The sequence below is a fragment of the Trachypithecus francoisi genome, unplaced genomic scaffold (assembly GCF_009764315.1).
Source record: "Trachypithecus francoisi isolate TF-2019V2 unplaced genomic scaffold, Tfra_2.0 Lachesis_group3, whole genome shotgun sequence".
Lineage (NCBI taxonomy): Eukaryota > Metazoa > Chordata > Mammalia > Primates > Cercopithecidae > Trachypithecus > Trachypithecus francoisi.
In genome coordinates this window covers 74,974,447-74,998,943 of record NW_022681468.1, presented here as the reverse complement: position 1 = coordinate 74,998,943, position 24,497 = coordinate 74,974,447, and the positions used below count along the sequence as shown (strand labels likewise).

General features: G+C 44.1%; 2 protein-coding genes across 8 annotated transcripts in view; one reads left to right on the top strand and one right to left on the bottom strand.

Annotated features, from left to right (window-relative positions):
* The window catches only part of STRN3 (striatin 3), a 137,289-nt gene extending 129,103 nt beyond the window's left edge, over nucleotides 1–8,186 (bottom strand). For 2 of the 4 annotated variants that reach the window (XM_033188343.1, XM_033188344.1), the window contains exon 1: nucleotides 7,562–8,186. In XM_033188343.1, coding sequence (XP_033044234.1) covers nucleotides 7,562–7,843 — 282 coding nt within the window. In that variant the 5' untranslated portion in view covers nucleotides 7,844–8,186. The remainder of the gene's footprint in view (nucleotides 1–7,561) is intronic. The other 2 variants (XM_033188345.1, XM_033188346.1) reach the window with 2 other exon arrangements.
* AP4S1 (adaptor related protein complex 4 subunit sigma 1) overlaps nucleotides 6,673–24,497 on the top strand; it is a 98,656-nt gene continuing 80,831 nt past the window's right edge. The window contains exon 1 of one of the 4 annotated variants that reach the window (XM_033188348.1): nucleotides 6,673–6,955. The gene's annotated coding sequence lies outside the window, so the exon portion shown is untranslated. Of the gene's footprint in view, nucleotides 6,956–7,115; nucleotides 7,444–24,497 lie in introns of those variants that run through there. The other 3 variants (XM_033188349.1, XM_033188350.1, XM_033188347.1) reach the window with 3 other exon arrangements.

The window sequence follows — 24,497 nt, the reverse complement described above, 5'->3', positions numbered from 1 at the left end:
TACAAAAAACTAGCCGGGCGAGGTGGCGGCGCCTGTAGTCCCAGCTACCCGGGAGGCTGAGGCAGGAGAATGGTGTAAACCCGGGAGGCAGAGCTTGCAGTGAGCTGAGATCCGGCCACAGCACTCCAGCCTGGGTGACAGAGCGAGACTCCGTCTCAAAAAAAAAAAAATGCCAGGCATAGTGGCTCATGCTTTAATCCCAGCACTCTTGAGATGCCAAGGTAGGAGGATTGCTTGAGGCCATGATCTCAAGACCAGCCTAGACAACATAGAAAGATCCCATCTCTACTAAAAACAAAATTAGCCAAGCGTGGTGGCACTTGGACTATAGTCCAAGCTATTTGGGAGTCTGAGGTGGGAGGACCATTTGAACCCAGGAGTTTTGAGGCTGCAGTGAGCAACGATTGCACCACTGCACTCCAGCCTGGGCAACATAGCGAGACCCTGTCTCTTAAAAATAAATAAAATAATAGAAAATAATAATAATTTGGAATGGACAATGACTGGATAGAAGTACAGGTAAAACAAAACTGATCATGAGTTGTTACTGTTTAAGATGAGTGACAGGTTTGTGGGAGGTCACAATACTATATTATTTTCATACATGTTTGAAACTTTTCATAAGCTACCCGGGAGGCTGAGACAGGAGAATGGCGTGAACCCGGGAGGCGGAGCTTGCAGTGAGCTGAAATCCGGCCACAGCACTCCAGCCTGGGTGACAGAGCGAGACTCCGTCTCAAAAAAAAAAAAAGAATTCCGGCAGGAGGAGTACTCTGAACTAAGGCAATGTTAGTACAGAAACAAAAAGCACAGATTAAATCAGTTACTTCCTTAGGTCAGCAGTCAGGCTTCATGGGCATTCTAAGTAAAATTTTCTTACCCTTTTCGGAAAAAAACTATAAAAGGCTCCATAGGTTTCATAATATATGCAAAGGGGACTACACAATCCCCCCAAAAATCAAGAATCAGTGAATTAGAATATATTTTAGGATACTGATGTTATCTATATTACTTAGCCTTTTGAATCATTATAGTCCAGTTCACACATTTTCTTTTTTAGAGACAGGGTCTCACTGTTGCTCCAGCTCCTGGGCTCAAGTGATCCTCCCACTTCAACCTCCCAAAGTGCTGGGACTACAAGCATGAGACACTACACCTGGCCAGTTCACACAGTTTAAATGAAGCTCTTTCCTACTTTAGAACTTCTGCTAAACGCTGGAGCTTCCAACTGGAATGCTCTTTGTACAATTAGGTATTCCTGATACTTCAGATCTAAAAGTATACATTTAGGAACTTTATGAGAATTAACTGTATTGAAGAACCTAAAATAATGTCAGGCATATAGAAAGTGTTCAATGGGTCAGGCACAGTGGCTCACGCCTGTAATCCCAGCACTTTGGGAGGCTGAGGTGGGCAGATCACTCGAGGTCAGGAGTTCAAGACCAGCCTGGCCAACATGGTGAAACTCCGTCTCTACTAAAAATACAAAAATCAGGCTGGGCGTGGTGGCTCAAGCCTGTAATCCCAGCACTTTGGGAGGCGGAGATGGGTGGATCACGAGGTCAGGAGATCGAGACCATCCTGGCTAACACGGTGAAACCCCGTCTCTACTAAAAAATACAAAAAAAAAAACTAGCCGGGTGAGGTGGCGGGCGCCTGTAGTCCCAGCTACTCCAGAGGCTGAGGCAGGAGAATGGCGTAAACCCGGGGGACGGAGCTTGCAGTGAGCTGAGATCCGGCCACTGTACTCCAGCCCGGGCGACAGAGCGAGACTCCGTCTCAAAAAAAAAAAAAAAAAAAAAAAAAAAAAAAAAAAGAAAAGAAAAAAATACAAAAATCAGCCGGGCGTGTTGGTGGGTGCTTGTAATTCCAGCTACTCAGAAGACTGAGGCATGAGAATCGCCTGAACCCCAGCGGTGAAGGTTGCAGTGAGCTGAAATGGCACCACTGCACTCCAGCCTGAGTGACAGAGCAAAAACTCTGTCTCTAAAAAAAAAGTGCTCAATAAATATTAGGTATTATCTGAAACTCCATTACATATACAGGTTTCCTATCACCATTTATTATCTCAGCATTCTGTTAATTTGTTGTTTGTAGTGAGCTGAAATGGCACCACTGCACTCCAGCCTGAGTGACAGAGCAAAAACTCTGTCTCTAAAAAAAAAGTGCTCAATAAATATTAGGTATTATCTGAAACTCCATTACATATACAGGTTTCCTATCACCATTTATTATCTCAGCATTCTGTTAATTTGTTGTTTGTAACATTTCATTGGCCGGGCATGGTGGCTCACACCTGTAATCCCAACACTTTGGACTTTGGGAGGATGAAGCGGGAGAATCATTTGAGCCCAGGAGTTTGAAACCAGCCTGGGCAACAAACTGTGAACCTATCTGAACTAAAAATAAAAACAGCTTGGTGTGATAGCACATGTCTGTAGTCCCACCTACTCAGAAGGTTGTGGCAGGAGGATCACTTGAGCTCAGGAGGCTGAGGCTACAGTGAGCCATGTTGGCACCACTGCACTCCAGCCTGGGCAATGGAGGAGAAACCTCTCTTGAAAAAAAAAAAATTATTTCTAGAGTATAAGCTCCCTGAGGACAAAGTATTTGTCTCATACATCATTATATACCCAGGATCTAGCATAAAATCGCACTCAAATACCACCAAATAATCATGCTGGAATCAATAAAACTCACAGGCCAAACATACGCAGGGGGAAAGTTCAATGACCTCTATAGTACTAGGGATGGGGAGGATACTGTTAACTTTAATGCGTCAAGGAATAAAGAATGAACAAGTGTGTTTTGTCAAGGGGAAGAGGCAGGCACTTGAGATTAACTGAATGGATGCATTGAATTGGAGGAAGAAAAACTAAACAGGAAATTAGAAATACAAGGGACATCTGGATGCCAAAAATCTAGTAGTGGTTAAGAACATGGCCTCTACAGGCAGTCTAAGTTTAAATCCCAGTTCTACTGCCTACTAGTGGCATAGATTACTTAACCTCTGGACCTCAATATGGCAGTGTCAGAAAAAAGAAAAAAAAAAGACACCAATTATACCTGTATCAACCTCACTGAGTTGTTTTGAGAATTAAATGAATACTGAACAAATTAAATAAATACTGAAATACTGGAGCACAGGAATAACACTTAGGAAAGAGTAAATCAATGTTAGGTATTATTAGGACGGTACATGGTAGCCAAAAATCTGATTCTGAATATACAGTGAAAACATAAAATAGAACCAGAACCCCATGTAACAACAACTGGGAACAAAAGAAAGAAAACATATGAAGAAAAGTGGTAAGTGAATGACAGGAAAAACAGAGTGGAAGCAAAAGAAAAGAATTTTGAAGAATTTGTTAACAGAATGTTGATTAGGTACATATGGTCTATAAGGCCACAGGATTTGGCAATTTGAAGGTCAATCATGAACAGAAAACACAGTGTTATACAAAGTGTTTAGAAGGGAGTGAGGGGAGAGTAGTGCGAAAAGGCAGACTATAGAGTGGGGTTAATGGGTAGTGGAGGAGCATACAGAGAATTCTAGATCAGTGGTCCCTAAACTTCATTTCAAGGGCTTCAAAAAGAAACAGGGAATCTGACACAAGGTAGTGGACTCCCTTAATACCATCAATAAAATTTTTTTAACTTTACTATCACCATCATCTGAAAAAGGAAACGCCTAACAGTAAAAATGTATGAAGGGAAAAAATCCCAGAATAAAGGCAACACCTTTATGAAAAATCACTGTCACTCGGGCGCGGTGGCTCAAGCCTGTAATTCCAGCACTTTGGGAGGCCAAAGTGGGCAGACCACGATGCAGGAGATCGAGACCATCCTGGCTAACACGGTGAAACCCCATCTCTACTAAAAATATAAAAAAATTAGCCAGGCGTGGTGGTGGGCACCTGTAGTCCCAGTTACTTGGGAGGCTGAGGCAGCAGAACGGCATGAACCCGGAGGCGGAGCTTGCTGGGAGCTGAGATGGCGCCACTGCACTCTAGCCCAGGCAACAGTCGAGCCAGACTCCGCCTCAAAAAAAAAAAAAGAACAAAAACTCTTTGACTACATTTTCTTATATTAGGTATGTCATATTTCTACATTTGGCAAACAAGCATTTTGTATATACCCAAAATCCACTTACTATATACAAACTACAAAGAAAAATATCAGGACGCATTAGCAATATATATAAACTATGCTTTGCAGCAGCATCATGGGGGCTCAATAAAACTTCACTGAAATGTACTCAAGTGGTGTGGGCCACACAAAACTAGACGAAGAATTACAAGTCAGATTCCACTCTATAAAAAAGTGCTAAGACAGTATAACATAATGGTTACAAGAGTGGTGATATGACCACAGGCTTTGGAATCAGACAGACCTGGGTTTGAATCTCAGCTGCAATACTTTATGGCTAGGTGACCCTAGCAAAATTATTTAACCTACCTAAATTTGTCTCCTCACCTGTAAAATAGGAATACCTACCGCAGAAGGTTATAGGGCTGATTAACTGGCAGTTTCTAACTTTTAGAAGTTGTAACATGATAGATGTTGCTGCTTAAAGATCCTTAAGTTAGTAGGAGATATTTTGCTTGACTTCTTCATTTCTAAGGGGGGAATCTCCTGAATTTTCTATTTTCAGGATTTTCAAAAGCTGGTCTAGAATAGTGATTTGCAAATCCTAGTGTCTTTTCCATGACAAGATTTTAATAAATCTACTATGAAATTACAAAAAAGAAAAGTGTAGTGTAGTGATTTTTCTCTCTAACAGACACTACTGTGAAGAAAGAATCACTTATAGAACTTTAAAAAATATGCAGGCCTCTTATTCTCTGGAGATCTGGATTGATCTAGGGCTTGAAGTGGACTGTCTGTGGAATTCTGGTAATTCATGTTATGTAAAAGTTAAGAAACAACTGTCCTACGACCTTACTAACAATGCTTTACCTGAGTTCAAGGTAAGGAAGAATCAGAGACAGAAGAGCTTTAAGAGGTGATCCTTTGGTTTCGTTCCAAGTTTCTAAGACCTTTACTATGAATTCTTTTTACAGAGAACAGAATCATACTGCAAAGTTCCTTTTAATATCTCTCCCAAAGCCAGGGAAAATAATAGTCCCCATTAAAATTTTACATCAATATGGTGTATTCCTTAAGTTCATGTTCTCTATTGAAACTATTCCATAATTAACACTTTAAAAATATGTGTAGATGACAGCGCACCGGAGACTGTACATAATAATATGTAAGTTGTCTTATTTCTAGATTGTCTTTCTTAAAAATAAGTTTAAGTTTACAGTAAAAATCCACTGATGCTTCACTACATCCTCCCACAAATAATGTATTCAACACATACATTTTAAAATATGCATCTCACAAGCAATCTCAGTAGACTGAAGGCACCTAAGGCAAATTCAATATTCCTGATGGAAACTAGACACCTTATTAACTAAGTTAACCCAATAAAACATTTTAAATATATAACACAAAAAAAACCAATGCCATCATGCACATTTTATTCCAAAAGAATCAGTATGAAATAAGTGTAGAAACACTGTAGGACTTCTTCAAAACAAGGAAACAAACAAAAACTTAGGATGGCTAATAACAGAACTACTGTACCAATAGAACTGAAAGCAAGCAAGCAAGCAAAAGGAATCTTCCTTAAAATACTTTGCTGCTGCCGTTTAAGGAGAGGAGACCAAGAAGGGAAAGCAAATGCTAGAGCAGGCAATAAAGGCTTCTTTAATATATAGTATAGGTTTTACTAATTTGCGCACAAGATATCTTTCTTCTCAGCTCCTCACATTAGTGAAGTTTATGGGTGAAAAATGCAATTGCTAACTTAAAGAGTGTTAAAATCAAAACTTGCATACAATAGTACAAAGGTCAAAGAAACCATAGCAGGGATTGGTGAAGTATTACTTAGTGAGCCTAGGCCTTAATGCATTTGTCAATCCAAATTTTAAAAACAAATGCCTAACTTTACTCACACAGAAAATTAAGTTTACAGTATGTAGTAGAAAGCTGTATACCAACAGAATTCTATAAATTTTAAGTATTTTAAAGCAAGACTATACACAACTTAAAAGAAACCAGTTTTGACTTCAGCTTTTTTAAAGTTATATAATTTTAAAGCCCAATATTATATCAAAACACAATTGTAAAGCTATGAAATAACAAGTGTTACAATTTTTTAAGACTTCATACAGTGTCAAAATACCCAAGGATTTTTTACTTTTGAAAAGTTTAACTTCACCCACTTTGTGCAGTCATATAAAAGTTTACTAGTTCAGAACCAAACTAAAGAGGACACCCTTTGTTTGAGGACACCCTTTCTAGTTAATCCAATCCTCCTCCTTTCAGCACTACATTTGCCTAACTATTCACCATAGGCATATGACATATACGACAGCAAATACTGCTTACCTCCTAAATATACAACAATCTGAAGAACAGGTGCAATACTATTTAGACGCATGCTTTTTGCTTCTAAGTCTAAATTTGCCCTGGAAAGGTACTTAAAAATAAACACAAATACCCAAGAAAGTTAAATAATCCTTTCAAAAAGATGCAGCAATTTTAAGAACCAGGACATGAGCTGTTAACTACCAACAGCTTCCAAATGTGTAGCCTATCAAAGGTTCACATCATGAGGATCGAGTCAAGCTCAACTATGAAGGGTCCTAAGAACATCTCACTTCGCTTCTCCTGCACAAGTAATATGATATAACTACATTTCAGCTCAAGCGAACATTAAATCTCTTCAGTCGTTTCGTAAGTACAGCATCGATCGTCTGGTTGGGTTTTTTAATGGATAAAGAGATGGGGAAAGGAGATCTAGTGAAGAGTACCGTGAAAAGAAAAATTCAGTACTGAAAGCGTTGATGAGTCACTAAGTAAGGAATAACTACAGAGAATCCAAGTGACTAAGGCAGCATCTCAGGTAAGAAAGTACTTAAAAAGTTGACGATGGGAAATAAAACTTCACAGGTCAGTCCCAAGTCAATGTGCACCGTAGCAGCCTAGGAAAGAAGCGTGGCTGTCAAGGGGCAATTGCGTACCAAGACTGAGGGAGGGGGCCAGATATGCCAATCGGAAAGGGGGGTGGTCCGGAAAAGGGGGGTAAGATGACTATCCTAGTCATTCTCTTCAGGCTCTTCATCTCAAGAGGAACAAACAAGAGCAAACTCTGGGTCGAGAGGCCCCAAACCGGACTCTCCCAGAAAGGTGCTCGGCCCCAAGCCCCGGAGACCCGGGAAGGCCGCCTCCGGAGGAGCCCCCGCAGACGCCATACTAAAAGCCAAAATGGCTGCCCGGAGGAGGCCCGCACCGCGTAGCTAGTGAAGGTTGGGGAGCAAGCTTCTGCGGGAAAGAGGGAGGGGGACTCCAAGAAAAGCCGTTGAGAGGACCATCACACCCCGAGCAGCACAGGTAGGTTCCGCTCGGCCTCCCAAGGCGCCGGCTCCAGCTGAGGGGAGTCCCCGGCCCCACCCCCCGGCCGGGAACCCAGCAGCCGCAGCCGTCCCGCACACCGACCCCAACGAGGTACCTGCAGTTCGGCCCGTTCCACCTCCCAGTGCGCCCGCTCCATCTCGAACCGAGCCCACTCGTGCTGGATGTAGTGCAGTATCCCCGGGATAGTGTACTGCTGCGGCCGGGACAGCTCGGGGCCTGCCGCGGGACCCGCTCCCTCGGAGGCCGGAGGACCCCCGCCGCCCGCCGCTCCGTTCCCCCCCGGCGAAAGGCCCAGGTTCCCCCCAGGTCCCTGCTGCTGCCGGGGAGGGGCCGCCATCCCCGGTCCGCTACCACCGCCTCCGGCAAGCTCGTCCATTGTGTGTGGGGCCCCGGCCGGGGCGCAGGGCGAGACGCCGACAGCTGGGGGAAGGGCCGGAGAGGGTGGCCCCGCGCTGGCTGCCGGGCGGAGGCCGGCCGGGAGAGGGGCGGGGAAGGGGTTGTTACTGCGTGCCTGCCGTGGGTCAGAGCAGGGAGCTGCCGGCCGCCGCCATTACAGTCCCTCCTCCATCTGCCCGTCTCACTCACTCACTTTAGGGGAAGGGGGGCCGCGGCGGGAGGGGTGGGGGGAGAGTTGGGAAGGGGATAGGCGGAGGGCCGTCACTAGCGCACAGCATGCTGGGTAGCGAACGCAGCCTCACGCTTAATCGCCAAATAGAGTCCGGCCTCACCCTACGCCGGCGCACTGAGAACGCAGCCCGGGTCGCCGTTAGAGGGCGGGGAAAGAGCTCGGGCTCCGCCTCTAGGCCGGCCGTCAGACCCGGTGCGGTGTCTGACTGCAGCTATAGGGCGCCGGGGCTCCGACTCTGGCTTTTGGAAGCGAGGCGGCCGTAGGCTTCCTGGTTATCAGTTTCCTTCGAGCAGGCCGTCCCCAGGCGCAGTTTCCTTCCCAAAGGTCTGTCACCCGTGTGCCGGGCTTCGGAGCTGGTTATTAACCTGGCTGGTCGCTCTGGCCGACAGCAGCCCGTCTCGGATTCCTGACGTTTCTTTTTCATTCTTTGAGTGTTTCAGGCAGTCCCAAGGGTGGGCCCTCTTTCCCTTCCTGTCATTCGCTCTGTCTCTGGTTTCTTAGCACCAGTCAGTTCTCTTCTGGCAAATAGCCAAGATCCTCCGGCTGTGGTTACTGATTCCTCGTCTCCGTCTCGAGCCTGGGCTTTGGTCCCGTTTCTGTGAGCTGGGTCGCGCGTCGTAACTTATTCCACTTTGCGTCCCCTCTTCTTTCCTTTTCTGGAATGGATTGTGTTTCGGTGGGTTGGGAGAGGGGGAGGAGCGATTTTTTTTTTTCTAGGGAGAAGAAAAGGTAGTGAATTCCTTTAGATCTTGACGATGGTAGGTAAAGTTTGAAGGAAACTGGGTAGACTGACAATTTGATATCTTAGAAATGAATGGGCTCACAAATATTGTCATCAATAGACTATTTTGATCGAAACAGAAAATAAAAGCATTGTGAGTACAACTTAAAATCCTGGATGGATGTTCTCCTGGGTCATTAAATGTTTAAGTGAATATGGCCGGGCGCGGCTGCTCGAGCCTGTAATCCCAGCACTTTGGGAGGTCGAGGTGGGCGATCACTTGAGGCCAGGAGTTCGAGACTAGCTTGGCCAACATTGTGAAACCGCATTTCTACTAAAAATACAAAAATTAACCGGGCGTGGTGGCACACGCCTGTAGTCCCAGCTCCTGAGGAGGCTGAGGCACGAGAATTGCTTGAGCCCAGGAGGCTGAGGTTGCAGAGAGCCGAGATCGCATCGCTGCACTCCAGTCTGGCGACAAAGCTAGACTCCGTGTCGGAAAAAAATTTTTAAAAGTTTGAGTGAATGTAATATACGCATAAGAGACAAGGCTAATATTTTAAGTACAATCGTGGCTATTTTTATGTGCTTAGTTTCCTAGAAAATATCCTAATGCACTAGTATGTTTCTAAAAATTAATATAGCTAAAAAGCATTTGTTTGAAAAATAATACAAAAATAATTAGCAACATAAGGAAATTAGGTTCAGTAATTATATTAATAGCAATACAGGAAAACTGCATTTAAGATCTGTTACTTTTTAAAATTTTTTCCTTTATTGCAAAAGCCAATAAAACTTGTACTATGGAGTATGCACTACCAACCAATCAGGAAGTAATTTCAAAGAGATAAAGTAATTCATCTTATTTTATCACGTCTACTTTACTGTTATTACAGTATAATGGAAAGCAGATTGGACTTGTTACTCATGCTGCCATGTTTTATTTATATATGAAATGAGATATTAGATCATAGTACTATAATGCTAAGGACCATTTCTTCAAATTAATTATTTTATTTATTATTTTTTTGAGACAGGGTCTCACTCTGTTGCCCGGGCTAGAATGCAGTGGTGTAATCTCTGCTTATTGCAACCTGGAGCTCCCTGGCTCAGGTGGTCCTCCCACTTTAGCCTCCTGAGTAGCTGGAACTACAGGCGTGCATCCACCATGCCCAGCTAATTTTTGTATTTTTTGTAGATACGGGGTTTTGTCATGATGTCCAGGCTAGTCTCCAATTCCTGGGCTCAAGTGGTCCACCCCCGTTGGCTTCACAAAGTGTTAAGATTTCATATTTCTTCAAATTATTAAAGTACTATTTTATAGTTGCCAACATACAACCTGTTTATTTATCCGATTCCTTTTTAGGGGGCCTCATAGCACATAAAAAGCTTGGAAAGATTATGCTGCCTCAAAGACACACACACACACACACACACACACACACACACAGAGAGAGACATTTGTGGCCAGGTGCGGTGGCTCATACCTATAATCCCAGCACTTTGGGAGGCCAAAACGGGCAGATCACTTGAGCTCAGGAGTTGGAGACGAGCCTGGCCCACGTGGCAAAACCCTGTCTCTACCCAAAAAATACAAAAATTAGCTGGATGTGATGGCACTTGCCTGTAATCCCAGCTACTCCGGAGGCAGAGGTGGCAGTGAGCCAAGATCATGCCACTAAACTCCAGCCTGGGCAAAAGAGAGAGTGAGATTCCATCCCAAAAACAACAACAACAACAACAAAGAAAACCATTTGTGAGAGTGGGTGACCTGATGATAGCATCAAAAGAAGACTAACATGCACACTTATGTGTCCCATTGGTACCTTGAGCTTAAGGAAAGACTGGATTTATTATCCTTTTTGCCTCCTCACCTACCCTCAAAACAAAAACAAAACCTGTACTTCTATTATCTACCTTATTAAGTGACACTACATCCAAACTTGAAGCCTAGCAGTCATTCTAGTACCCTTCACTCAGCCCCCACAATCCAATTTCTTTCTCAGTGATATCTTTCCTATGGATTCTATTATCTCTCTTTATACTTTAGTTTAAACCTTCCCACCTCCGTTCTACCCCCACTTTGCACTGTCACTGCTGCCTGATTGGTCTTCCTAAAATGAAGATATGATTCTGTCATTCCTCTGTTTAACATAGTTTAGTGATTTCTAAATTTAGAATAAAGCCGAAATTTTAACATAGCATTTTAAAAGATCTAGATCCACCCTATAACCTAATCTACCGTAACACCATCATGCCACCTGATTCTTCAGCCAAACTGCACTGTTTTTGATTCCTCAAATGTATAATGCTATTTTATTTCACAGTGATTTAACACATACTGTGCCCCATTGCCTGTCTTCAAAACTCAGCTCCGATCGGGCACAATGGCTCACACCTGTAATCCCAACACTTTCGGGGACGGAGGTGGGAGGATGGCTTAAGCCCCAGGAATTCGAGACCAACTTGGGCAACATGGCAAAACCCGGTCCCTACTAAAAATACAAAAATTAGCCAGAGTGGCCACGTGAGTCTGTAGTCTCAGCTACTCTGGAGGCTGAGATGGGAGAATCACCTGAACCCAGGAGGTCCAGGCTGCAGTGAGCCATAATTGATTGCATCATTGTGCCAGTGCACTCCAGTCTGGGCAACAGAGCAAAACCCTGTCTTAAGACAAACAAAACCCTCCCCCCAAAAAAACTCAGCTCAAGCATTACTTTGTCCAAGAAGCCTCCATATCCCTGAATTCTTTAGACTCACTATTCTATTCTAGTAGCCTCCCTCCCATGGTTGTCTCTTTTTTTCTTTAATCTTTTTGTTTGTTTGTTTGTTTGTTTGTTTTTTGAGACTGGGTCTCACTCTGTCACCCAGGCTGGAATGCAGTGGCACGATCTTGGCTCACTCCAGCTTCAGCCTCCCTGGCTCAAGCCATCCTCCCACCTCAGCCTCCTAAGTAGCTGGGATCACAGGCATGTGCCACCATGCCCAGCAAATATTTTTGTATTTTTTGTAGAGATGGGATTTCACCATGTTGCCCAGGCTGGTCCTGAACTCCTAGCAAAGTGCTGGGGTTACAGGTGTGAGCCACTGCACAGGGCCTTATCTCTTTAATTCTTATTACACTGTATTTATACCATCTGTGGGCTGATCAGTAACACTCATGCTAAACACTCCAAAAGCAATACTTACACATAATGAGTACTCAATTTTTGCTTTATTCCTTTCTATTTTTTGTAGAGAGGGAGTCTCACTACGTTGCCCAGGCTGATCTTGAACTCCTGGACACAATCTTTCCTCCCATCTCAACCTCCCGAGTAGCTAAGACTACCTGTACACGCCACCACTCCAGGCTATTTTTTGTTTTTAATTTTTGTAGAGATGGGAGTCTCACTATGTTGCCAGGGTTGGTCTCCAACTCCTGGCCTCAAGCAGTCCTCCTTCCTTGGCATCCCAAAGTGCTAAGATTACAGGCATGAGCCACTGAGCCCAGCCCGTTTTTTTTATTTTTTAAGAAGTATTGATTGGCTATGACTTTTCAGGTGCTCTACTGCTCCCTGCTTATCCACTGTGACCCAGACACGTAATCTCTGCCTTCACAGAATTTCTCGTCTAATTTTAGGCAAATTACTTAGCACCAGCCACTCTGGCTTCCTCAATGTTTTGTCCTGATCTGTCTTGAAACTACCTTGCTTGAAACTTCAAGTGTGCTGCCTACTTAAAGAATTACAATGGAATGTGTTTACGTTCATTTTAATCATGGTTTTATAAATATCAATAATCCAATTGATATGGTTCGGCTCTGTGTTCCGACCCAAATCTCATCTCCAATTGTAATCCCCATGTGTCAAGGGAGGGAGGTGATTGGATCATGCTGTTCTCGTGATAGTGAGTTCTCAGGAGATCTGATGGTTTTATAAAGGGCTCTTCTCCCTTCACTTTCTCCTCTCTCCTGCCCTTCATGTAGGATGTACTTGCTTCCCCTTCTGCCGTGATTGTAAGTTTCCTGAGGCCTCCCTAGCCATGCAGAACTGTGAGTCCATTAAACCTCTTTCCTTTATAAATTACCCAGTCTCAGGGAAGTTCTTTATAGCAGTATGAAAAGGGACTAATACGGCAGTCTTTGACTTCATCCTTCCTAGACCATAAAGTCATTTATCTGCAGGATTGCAACCTCGTAGAAGGGAAGGACCTACACCCCTCTTTTTCAAAACTGTACCCCAAGAGTCTGGGAAAGGGTGGATCTTCAAATGTTTGATGAATAAGTCAAATTTAGACTAGATTAATACGAATATTTTTTCTTCATGTCAATCATTTTTATTAGTTGTTACTGTCATTATACCAGTTGTCTCTTAAGCTTCAATAACCAGGACTGCCCTGAGTTTTAAAAGTAAAGAATGCCAATATTTCCTCCTCTATTGGAAAAATACTGTGTAATGTTGTGCTTTGGTTCATGATTCCTGATGACACTCGGAGTGAGCTTCTAGAATCTTGTCGTCTATAGATAATGAGCTCACCCAAGCCACATTATCACCTACAACTCACCTAACTGGAACTATCTCCCTAAACTGTGGCTGAGTCATTTCCTCTCTGAAATCTCACCTTTGAAGCTTCCTGTTTATTCTGTCCTTTCATCAGTCCCGTTCATGCCTCCTCCATGCCCATAAGTTCTCCCAGTTTCAATCTATTGCTGATAATCTTCAACAATGCCTATTTGCCAGCCTGTGCAACATGGGGAGACCCCGTCTCTACAAAAAAATAAAACAATTAACTGGGAATGATGGCAGGTGCCTGTAGTCCCAGCTACTTGAGCCAGGAGGTTGAGTCTGCAGTGAGCTATGATCACACCACTGGGTGCCCAGCCTGGATGACGGAGCGGGACCTTGCCCCCCCCCCAAAAAAAGGAAAAAGAGCTGGGCGCAGTGGCTCACGCCTGTAATCCCAGCACTTTGGGAGGCCGAAGCAGGCCGATCACCTGAGGTCAGGAGTTCGAGACCAGCCTGGCCAACATGGTGGAACCTCATCTCTACTAAAAACACAAAAAATTAGCCAGGTGTGGTGGCAGGCGTCACCTTTGAAACTTCCTAAATAGGGCATCTAATCTTAGACACTGTGTGCTTATTCTATTTTGAACCAGAGAGGGACTTGTCATATTTCATCTGCATGTGTTATGTCAACAAAGACAGGTTAAGGAATTCCAGGCTTTTAAATAAATCAGGAGTAGGTAAAACTCAGACGTCTTCTTACCAGTTACTACAATACCTGATGTTCAAAGAGTGTTGACCCTGCCTCTAAGGACTGTATAGCTCCCTGTAATTACTCACCCAGAATGTACAATTTTGCTTTTTTTTTTTTTTTTTTTTGAGATGAAGTCTCACTCTGTTGTTGCCCAAGCTGGGGTGCAGTGGTGCGATCTCGGCTCACTGCAACCTCCACCTCCTGGGCTCAAGCGATTCTCCTACCTCAGCCTCCCAAGTAGCTGGGACTATAGGCATGCACCACCATGCCTGGCTAATTTTTGTATTTTTAGTAGAGACGGAGTTTCACCATCTTGGCCAGGCTGGTCTTGAACTCATGACCTCGTGATCCGCCCACCTCAGCCTCCCAAAGTGCTAGGATTACAGGCGTAAGCCACCATGCCCAGCCTTGTACAGTTTTATATCTTGCTGTCTAGGTACCTGGCATCCTTCTACCAAAGAGTTCAAATCACTTCACAAACACTAGTCATCTTTTTTGCATCATCTGCAAAGGCTATAACAAGTATTCTTATCTCCACAGTGAAGAAAGAAAGCTGAAGAGCTCTTGGTCACTTCAGTAAGTCCTTAGTAGAAGTTCTCGCTCTGGCTGGGTGTGGTGGCTCACGCCTGTAATCCCAGCACTTTGGGAGGCCAAGGCGGGTGGATCACCTCAGGTTGGGAGTGTGAGACCAGCCTGACCAACATGGAGAAACCCCATCTCTACTAATAATACAAAAATTAGCCAGGCCTGGTGGCGCATGCCTGTAATCCCAGCTACTCGGGAGGCTGAGGCAGGAGAATCGCTTGAACCCGGGAGGTGGAGGTTGCAGCGAGATCGCCCCATTGCACTCCATCCAGCCTGGGCAACAAGAGCGAAACTCCATATCAAAATTTAAAAAATAATAATAATAAAAAAAAGAAGTTCTCGCTCTGAATGTGTATGTGTATTTGGAAACTGGAAAGTCTTCCTGCACAGTTCTGCCTACTGCCATCCTATCAATGGGTTCAATATTATTGTCTCTGGTTCTCAAATCATTTACGTGTTTGAAATTATTTTTAGATAGTTTTGGGGTGATCCAGTCACTCAGGGAAATTACATAGTGTTTACATTTTTTTTTTTTTTTTCAGACGGAGTCTCGCTCTGTCACCCAGGCTGGAGTGTAGTGGCGTGATCTTGGCTCACTGCAACCTCTGCCTCCCGGGTTCAAGCAATTCTCCTGCCTCAGCTTCCTAAGTAGCTGGGACTACAGGCGTGCGCCACCATGCCCAGCTAATTTTTGTATTTTTAGTAGAGACAGGATTTTACCATGCTAGCCAGGCTGGTCTTAAACTCCTAACCTCATGATACACGTGCCTCAGCCTCCCAAAGTACTGGTATTACAGGTGTGAGCCACTGCACCTGGCATAGTGTTTACATTTTTAAACAGAGCAGACAAAGTATTAGACCCCAGAGAAAGATCTTTAAGAAGAGCTGATGTGTTCAGAAACCAAAGGAGCAAAATGTTTAATGCACGTGGTACAGAAAGGAGGCAGCTTTGACCTGCACCATACTTTAACCTGCCAAATAAGATCTACTTCTCATTATAGTGATTGGCTTTGGCTAAGAAAATTGTAGAAAGATAGGCAGGGCACTTGAACCCTTTGGATAAATATTGTAAGGAAAAGAACCTTCACAGATTATAGAAAATAGATGTCAAACCTTTAGGAAACTCAGCATGCTGTATAAAATTTTAGTCCAAGTTCATTCTGGAATTGTCTCCTGGGTAATATGAGTAAGAAAAAAATGGGGCTCAAGCCTGTAATCCCAGCACTTTGGGAGGCCGAGACGGGCGGATCATGAGGTCAGGAGATCGAGACCATCCTGGCTAACACGGTGAAACCCCCGTCTCTACTAAAAAATACAAAAAACTAGCCGGGCGAGGTGGTGGGTGCCTGTAGTCCCAGCTACTCAGGAGGCTGAGGCAGGAGAATGGCGTAAACCCGGGAAGCGGAGCTTGCAGTGAGCTGAGATCCGGCCACTGCACTCCAGCCGGGGCAACAGAGCGAGACTCCGTCTCAAAAAAAAAAAAAAAAAAGAAAAGAAAAAAATGGGCTGTGATAATATTGTTTAATAGCTAACTCATAGAGATGTCAAAATTGAAAAGGAAAAAACAGATTGCCTGGAGCCAAGTCCCTCCTGGGCACTGCAACTTCTGCCTCCTGGGTCTGAGCGATTCTCCCGTCTCAGTCTCCCAAGTAGCTGGGATTACAGGTGCCCGCCACCACGCCCAGCTAATATTTTTTTTTTTTTTTTTTTTTTGCATTTTTAGTAGAGACAGCATTTCACCACTTGGCCAGGCTGGTCTTGAACTCCCAACCTCAGGTGATCCGCCTGCCCTTGCCTCCCAAAGTGCTGGAATTACAGGCGTGAGCCACCGTGGCCGGCCCCACTTAACTTTTCATTTTGAAGAACTTCAATTATGGAAAAACAACAACAAAAATCTAATGAACTCCCATTACATGATTTTGCAATCTTATTTCATCTACTTTTTTTTATTTCATCTAAGAATGAACAACCAGGTCTGTAAACGTAAGAGCAAAATGACTGGAAAATGTGACTGACTGGGAAATTGCCAAAAGTTTGCTAGGTAATAATTTAACAGGCTTGGTTTGTCTGTCATTGAAGCAGCAGGGTGAGTGTTCCAAAGAAGGACACCAAACATGGACACCTGGCCCAGTAAATCTATGCTAAAGACAGTGTTCCTTTGGAGAATATGTTAAATTGGCAAAAAGTCACAAAAACATAATTTTTTTTTTTTTTTTTTTTGAGATGGAGTCTCGCTCTGTTGCCCGGGCTGGAGTGCAGTGGCCGGATCTCAGCTCACTGCAAGCTCCGCCTCCCGGGTTTACACCATTCTCCTGCCTCAGCCTCCGCAGTAGCTGGGACTACAGGCGCCCGCCACCTCGCCCGGCTAGATTTTTGTATTTTTTTAGTAGAGACGGGTTTCACCGTGTTAGCCAGGATGGTCTCGATCTCCTGACCTCGTGATCCGCCCGTCTCGGCCTCCCAAAGTGCTGGGATTACAGGCTTGAGCCACCGCACCCGGCCCTAAAAACATAATTTTTATAACAACATATTTTTAAGTGATGGTAACCTTTAGTTTTGGCTTTCTGTTAATAGAAAGTACATGACAATTATCTCAACAACAAAAAAAGACTGAAGAATTCTTTTTAGGCATTTAAATTAACTCCTACTGCTCTTTGCTTCTTTTGTTTTATAGTTTTTATAGTTTTGTAACAATTGGATATTTTAAATTGTGTTATATAATGTTGTGCCTAGACTTTTTTTGTGGGGGGGAAACAAAGTCTTACTGCATTGCCCAGGCTGGTCTTGAACTCCTGGCCTCAAGGAATCCTCCTGCCTTAGCCTTCCAAAGTGCTGGGATTACAGGCGTAAGCCACTACACCTGTGCCTAGAAGTTTTGTACTTAACTTTTTTTTTTTTTTTTTTAGACAGAGTCTTGCTCTGTCATGCCCAGCCTGGAGTGCAGTGGTGTGATAATGGTATGGTGCACTGCAACCTCCGCCTCCTGGGTCCGAGCAATTCTCCCGTCTCAGTCTCCCAAGTAGCTGGGATTACAGGCGCCCGCCACCACGCCCAGCTAATTTTTTTTTTTTTTTTTTTTTTTTTGCATTTTTAGTAGAGACAGCATTTCACCACTTGGCCAGGCTGGTCTTGAACTCCCAACCTCAGGTGATCCGCCTGCCCTTGCCTCCCAAAGTGCTGGAATTACAGGCGTGAACCACCCGTGGCCGGCCCCACTTAACTTTTTATTTTGAAGAACTTCAATTATGGAAAAACAACAACAAAAATCTAATGAACTCCCATTACACGATTTTGCCATCTTATTTCGTCTACTTTTTTTCTGTGTGAAGAAATGTTTAATGTAAATACCAGACATTATATTATTTAATTGGTACATAGTTCTCTAAGTATCTTTAACAGATTAGGAGTTTTTGCTTCTCTTTTTTTTAACAAAACACCATACCATTATCACAACTACAAAATTAATGGTAATTCCTTTTTTTTTTTTTTTTTTGAGATGGAGTCTAGCTCTGTCACCAGGCTGGAGTGCAGTGGCACGATCTCAGCTCACTGCAACCTCCGCCTCCCAGATTCAAGCAGTTCTCCTGTGTCAGCCTCCCGAGTAGCTGGGATTACAGGCATGTGCCACCACACCCAGCTAATTTTTGTATTTTTAGTAGGGATGGGGTTTCACCATGTTGGCCAGGATGGTCTTGATCTCCTGACCTTGTGATCCACCCACCTCAGCCTCCCAAAGTGCTAGGATTACAGGTGTGAGCAACCACACCCAGCCAGCTATTCCTTTATACAATCTAATCCTCAGTCCATATTTAATTTACCCCAATATCTCAAAAAACAATTTTTTTAAAAAAAGATGGTAATTTCAAATCAGGATCCAAACAAAATCTATACATTTCATTTAGTTGTTATGTCTTTCGGTCTTTTTTTTTTTTTTTTTATGTGCCTTTCTATGACCCCCCTCATTGTCACGCCATTTTTTTTTTTTTTTTTTTCTTTGAGATGGAGTCTCGCTCTGTTGCCCAGGCTGGAGTGCAGTGGCCGGATCTCAGCTCACTGCAAGCTCCGCCTCCCGGGTTCACGCCATTCTCCTGCCTCAGCCTCCCGAGTAGCTGGGACTACAGGCGTCCGCCACCTCGCCCGGCTAATTTTTTTGTATTTTTTAGTAGAGACGGGGTTTCACCAGGTTAGCCAGGATGGTCTCGATCTCCTGACCTCGTGATCCGCCCGTCTCGGCCTCCCAAAGTGCTGGGATTACAGGCTTGAGCCACCGCGCCCGGCCTGTCACGCCATTTATTTATTGAAGAGACTAGATTATTTATCCTGGAGAATTTCCCACATTTGGATAATTACAATCTTATATTATCATTTAATATATTTCCTCCTCCATATTTTCTATTTTTATTTTTAAAAAATAATCTAATATATTGTTGCATCATGAATTAATTAGTAACAAAAAGAAAAAATAATTTAATCATTTGTTCAGTAGCAAGAGATAACCAAACAATAAATAAATAAGAAGAAAAAAACTAATAACCTAAAACTTTTGATAGAGATGGGATCTTACTCAGGCTGGCCTCAAATTCCTGGGCTCAAGCAGTCTTTCCGCCTTGGCCTCCTAAAGTGCTGGGATTACAGGCGTGAGCCACCATACCCGGCCTATATTTTTTATTAAGTTTTTATTTTTTATTTTCTTGGCAAAAATGCTTATTTGGAGATACAGCATACTTCCTGTGGCGTCACACCAGGTGGCATATAATGTCTAGTTATCTGAATTTTAGTATGTTAGTAAATTTGATTAGACTGACCTAGCTATTATTGTCAGCTTTAGCTAGCTAGCTATTAACATACATACTGTATTCTACCTTGCTCAGTGCAGGGCCTGTCCTGCAAAGGAAATTCTACTAGGTGTTTCTGGGAGCTTTAGGGTCATTCCCTGCAACAGGGACCCTAAAGCTCCTTCCATTTCCCACTATGATTCTTAGTTTCATACTCACTTCTAGTGGGGCTCCCTTTTTTTTTTTTTTTTGAGACGGAGTCTAGCTCTGTCGCCCAGGCTGGAGTGCAGTGGCGCGATCTCGGCTCACTGCAAGCTCCGCCTCCCGGGTTTACGCCATTCTCCTGCCTCAGCCTCCCGAGTAGCTGGGACTACAGGCGCCCGCCATCTCGCCCGGCTAGTTTTTTTTTTCGTATTTTTTAGTAGAGACGGGGTTTCACCGTGTAGACCAGGATGGTCTCGATCTCCTGACCTCGTGATCCACCCGTCTCGGCCTCCCAAAGTGCTGGGATTACAGGCTTGATTTTTTTTTTTTTTGAGATGGAGTCTCGCTCTGTCGCCCGGGCTGGAGTGCAGTGGCCGGATCTCAGCTCACTGCAAGCTCTGCCTCCCGGGTTTACGCCATTCTCCTGCCTCAGCTTCCGCAGTAGCTGGGACTACAGGCGCCCGCCACTTCGCCCGGCTAGATTTTTGTATTTTTTTTAGTAGAGACGGGGTTTCACCGTGTTAGCCAGGATGGTCTCGATCTCCTGACCTCCTGATCCGCCCGTCTCGGCCTCCCAAAGTGCTGGGATTACAGGCTTGAGCCACCGCGCCCGGCCGGGGCTCCTTTTTTAGGTGATGACTTGAGTGATTTCTGGGTTTCTTGGTTCTTGTGATGCTCTCAAGTCCTCTTTTTCTTTTTCTTTTTTTTTTTTTTTAAGTGGAGTCTCGCTCTGTTGCCAGGCTGGAGTGCAGTGGCGCGATCTCGGCTCGCTGCAACCTCCACCTCCCAGGTTCAAGTGATTCTCCTGCCTCAGCCTCCCAAGTAGCTGGGACTGCAGGCGCATGCCACTACGCCCGGCTAATTTTTTGTATTTTTAGTAGAGACAGGGCTTCACCACTTGGCCAGGATGGTCTCGATCTCTTGACCTTGTGATCCGCCTGCCTCGGCCTCCCAAAGTGCTAGGATTACAGGTGTGAGCCACCGTGCCCAACTGCGCCCGGCCAAGTCCTCTTTTTCTAACCTCCACTTCTGCCAGGACATGCCTTGCCTTGCACACACACACACAGACACACCCACACAGACACACCCTTCCCACCCTGACCTCTTCCTACCCTCCCCCTGTTCTTGTTGCTGCCTTAGTTTTGCCCCATCAATTAATTAGCGTCCTAGAGTTCCAGGGGACATTTTTTCATGTAGTTTTTGGTAGAGATGTTGTCTGTAGATGTGTTCTTTTGCTATCCTAGTTGTTTTCACTATTTTTGTGAGGAGATTCAGGAATATCCCAGAAGTACTCTGCTGCCATCACCACTACTTTCTTTGCTTCTCTTCACTCTTGCATTTTTAAATTTTAAATTGCCTGCTCTTTCTCCTAAAGTGATATATTGTAGCCCTGCTTTTGAAATATTTTCATCCGACCACTATTAAAGTCGTTATGACATTTTTTACTAGTCCAAAGATTGTGAGATATAGAAGTGTAAATTTAAGTATGTATATCCTCTGGGCAAAAGTCAGGCAGGCTCTTGTCTGACAATTTAAATTTATTTACGTTTTTAGCTGGATGCAATGGCTCATGCCTGTAATCCCAGCACTTTGGGAGGCCAAGGTGGGAGGATTGCTTGAGCTCAGGAGCTCAAGACCAGCCTGGGCAACATAGTGAGACTCCTGTCTCTACAAAAAATAAGAAAAAATTAGCCAGGTGGGCTGGCATATGCCTGTAGTCCTAGCTACTCAGAAGGCTGACATGAGAGGATCTTGAGTCCAAGAGTTCCAGGGTACAGTGAGCTATGATCATACCACTGTACTGTGGCCTGGGTGACAGAGGGAGACCCCGTCTCAAAACAAAACAAAGCAAAATTCATTTTTAGCAAGAGCTGTAACATGTTGCTACACTTCACTGTGAAATTCAAAATAGCATAAAGTGCTTCTGGACTAAGGACAACCAAGCAGGCCACCTAAAAAGTCTCTGTGTTCTACTCTGACACCTGATCTGAATGAGGATGGTACCAAGTTCAGACACACTTCTGTAAACTTGGCTTGGATAACATTTGCCTGGTATGTTTTATTTATTGCAAGTGGAAAGAGTGATTAGCTCAACTTTCTAAAAGAGAAAATCAGACTTAAGAATTTTGTTTTGGAAGTATTATAAGCTCTAATCACAAATGTGAAACACACTATAGTGAATATAGTAATTTAAACTTTATTGTCCTAAATTTTCACATTATCTGATTGAGCCACTTCTTTGACTCTGTTGAGATCAACTACAAGTAAATAATCTGTTAGAATTGTACCTTTTATGGTGTGCTCCAGGGTCAAGATCTAAGCTACAAAAACATGCATATTAGCCATTGAAAGCTTTTATGTAGAGGGTACAACAGGCTGGATTTAAACCAGCGAATGGGGAGTGAAATTTGACATCCATGGTCTTGTTACAGCCATTACTGAATTAACTTTAACTAGTCTTGAAGCAAACCCAGAGGTAATAAGCTTTGGGTGAGAGCACGGACTTGAAAGCCATGCACTAAATGAAACTGGATCTTCCTCAACCATTTCACTGAGTGACCTTTGGCAAGTAATTAAATTTTCACATCTGTAAAGTGGAGATCAAAAGTCTCTGACTCACAGAGCTATGAAGGGGATTAAATGGATATAGTTAAAGCATTGAAAACAATGCCTGGCACCTAATGAGCACTGTAAGCACTTCCTATTTTTATTATCCTCTGCTCCGGAGTTGGGGAGTTGGGTGGTATTAGTGTGTCCAGAATTGGTGGGTTCTTGGTCTCACTGACTTCAAGAATGAAGCCGCAGACCCTCGAAGTGGGTGTTACAGTTCTTAAAGATGGTGTGTCCAGAGTTTATTCCTTCTGATGTTAGGACGTGTTTGGAGTTTCTTCCTTCTGGTGGGTTCGTGGTCTCGCTGGCTTCAGGAGTGAAGCTGCAGACCTTCGCTGTGAGTGTTACAACTCTGGATGCGCCATCTTTGAGAGCTGTAACACTCACCGCAAAGGTCTGCAGCTTCACTCCTAAAGCCAGCGAGACCAGGAACCCACCAGGAAGAACGAACAACTCCAGATGTGCCGCCTTTGAGAGCAACACTCAACTATTCCGATCAGCAGGGTCCAAGGACCGTTGTGGGTTCTTGGGCAGGGATTGTTTCTGCTGCTGCGTTGGTGAGCACAACTATTCCAATCAGCAGGGTCCAGGGACCGTTGTGGGTTCTTGGGCAGGAGGAGAAACAAAACAAACCAAAACTGCAGGCAGTTTTGTCTTTCAGATGGTAAACACTCGGGCATCAACAGGCTTACCCTTGAAATGCATCCTAAGCCATTGGGACCAATTTGACCCACAAACCCTGAAAAAGAGGTGGCTCATTTTTTTCTGCACTATGACCTGGCCCCAGTATTCTCTCTCTGATGGGGAAAAAGGGCCACCTGAGGGAAGTAAAAATTACAATACCGTTGTGCAGCTTGACCTTTTCTGTAAGAGGGAAGGCAAATGGAGTGAAATACCTTATGTCCAAGCTTTCTTTTCATTGAAGGAGAATACACAACTGTGGAAAGCTTACAATTTATATCCCACAGGAGGACCTCTCAGCTTACCCCCATATCCTAGCCTCCCTATAGCTCTCCTTCCTATTAATGATAATCCTTTATCTCCCTTGCCCAGAAGGAAATAAGCAAAGAAATCTCCAAAGGCCCGCAAACCCCCTGGGCTATTAGGGAGAGGGGAATTTGACCCAACCCGGGTACATGTCCCCTTCTCCCTCTCTGGTTTAAAGCAGATCAAGGCAGACCTGGGGAAGTTTTCAGATGATCCTGATAGGTACATAGATGTCCTGCAGGGTCTAGGGCAAACCTTTGATCTCGCTTGAAGAGATGTCATGCTACTATTAGATCAAACCTTGGCCTTTAATGAAAAGAATGCGGCTTTAGCTGCAGCCTGAGAGTTTGGAGATACCAGGTTTCTTAGTCAAGTAAATGATAGAATGACAGCCAAAGAAAAGGACACATTCCCTACCGGTCAGCAGGCCATACCCAGTATGGATCCCCACTGGGACCTCGACTCAGATCATGGGGACTGGAGTTGTAAACGTCAGTTGACCGGTGTTCTAGAAGGACTAAGGAGAATTAGGAAAAAGCCCATGAATTATTCAATGATGTCCACCTTAATAACTCAGGGAAAGCAAGAAAATCCTTCTGCCTTCCTTGAGCGGCTACAGGAGGCCTTAAGAAAATATACTTCCCTGTCACCTGAATCACTCGAGGGTCAATTGATTCTAAAAGATAAGTTTATTACCCAATCAGCTGCAGATATCAGAAGACTCCAAAAGCAAGCCCTGGGCCCTGAACAAAATCTGGAGGCCTTATTAAACCTGGCAACCTCGGTGTTCTATAATAGGGACCAAGAGGAACAGGCCCAAAAGGAAAAGTGAGATCAGAGAAAGGCCGCAGCCTTAGTCATGGCCCTCAGACAAACAAACCTTGGTGGTTCAGAGAGGACCGAAAATGGAGCAGGCCAATCAGCTGGTAGAGCTTGTTATCAGTGTGGTTTACAAGGACACTTTAAAATAAGACTGTCCAATGAGAGACAAGCTGCCCCCTCGTCCATGTCCACTATGCCGAGAGCGAGCAAGGGCTGCCAGCTTGCTGTCACCTCTCATTAGCACATTGTATTACCAAGAGTGAGTAATACTGCCTTCCAAGTTATAGCAGTGGAAGTCTTTCACAACCACCATCAAACATTGGGAGCGTTAATGACTCACTTGTTTTTGTTTTTTTAAATGTAGAGACTTTCTTTTTTTATTGTTTGCTTATTTGGTTTTTCGAGACAGTCTTGCTCTGTTGCCTAGCCTGGAGTGCAGTGGCATGATCTCAGCTCACTGCAG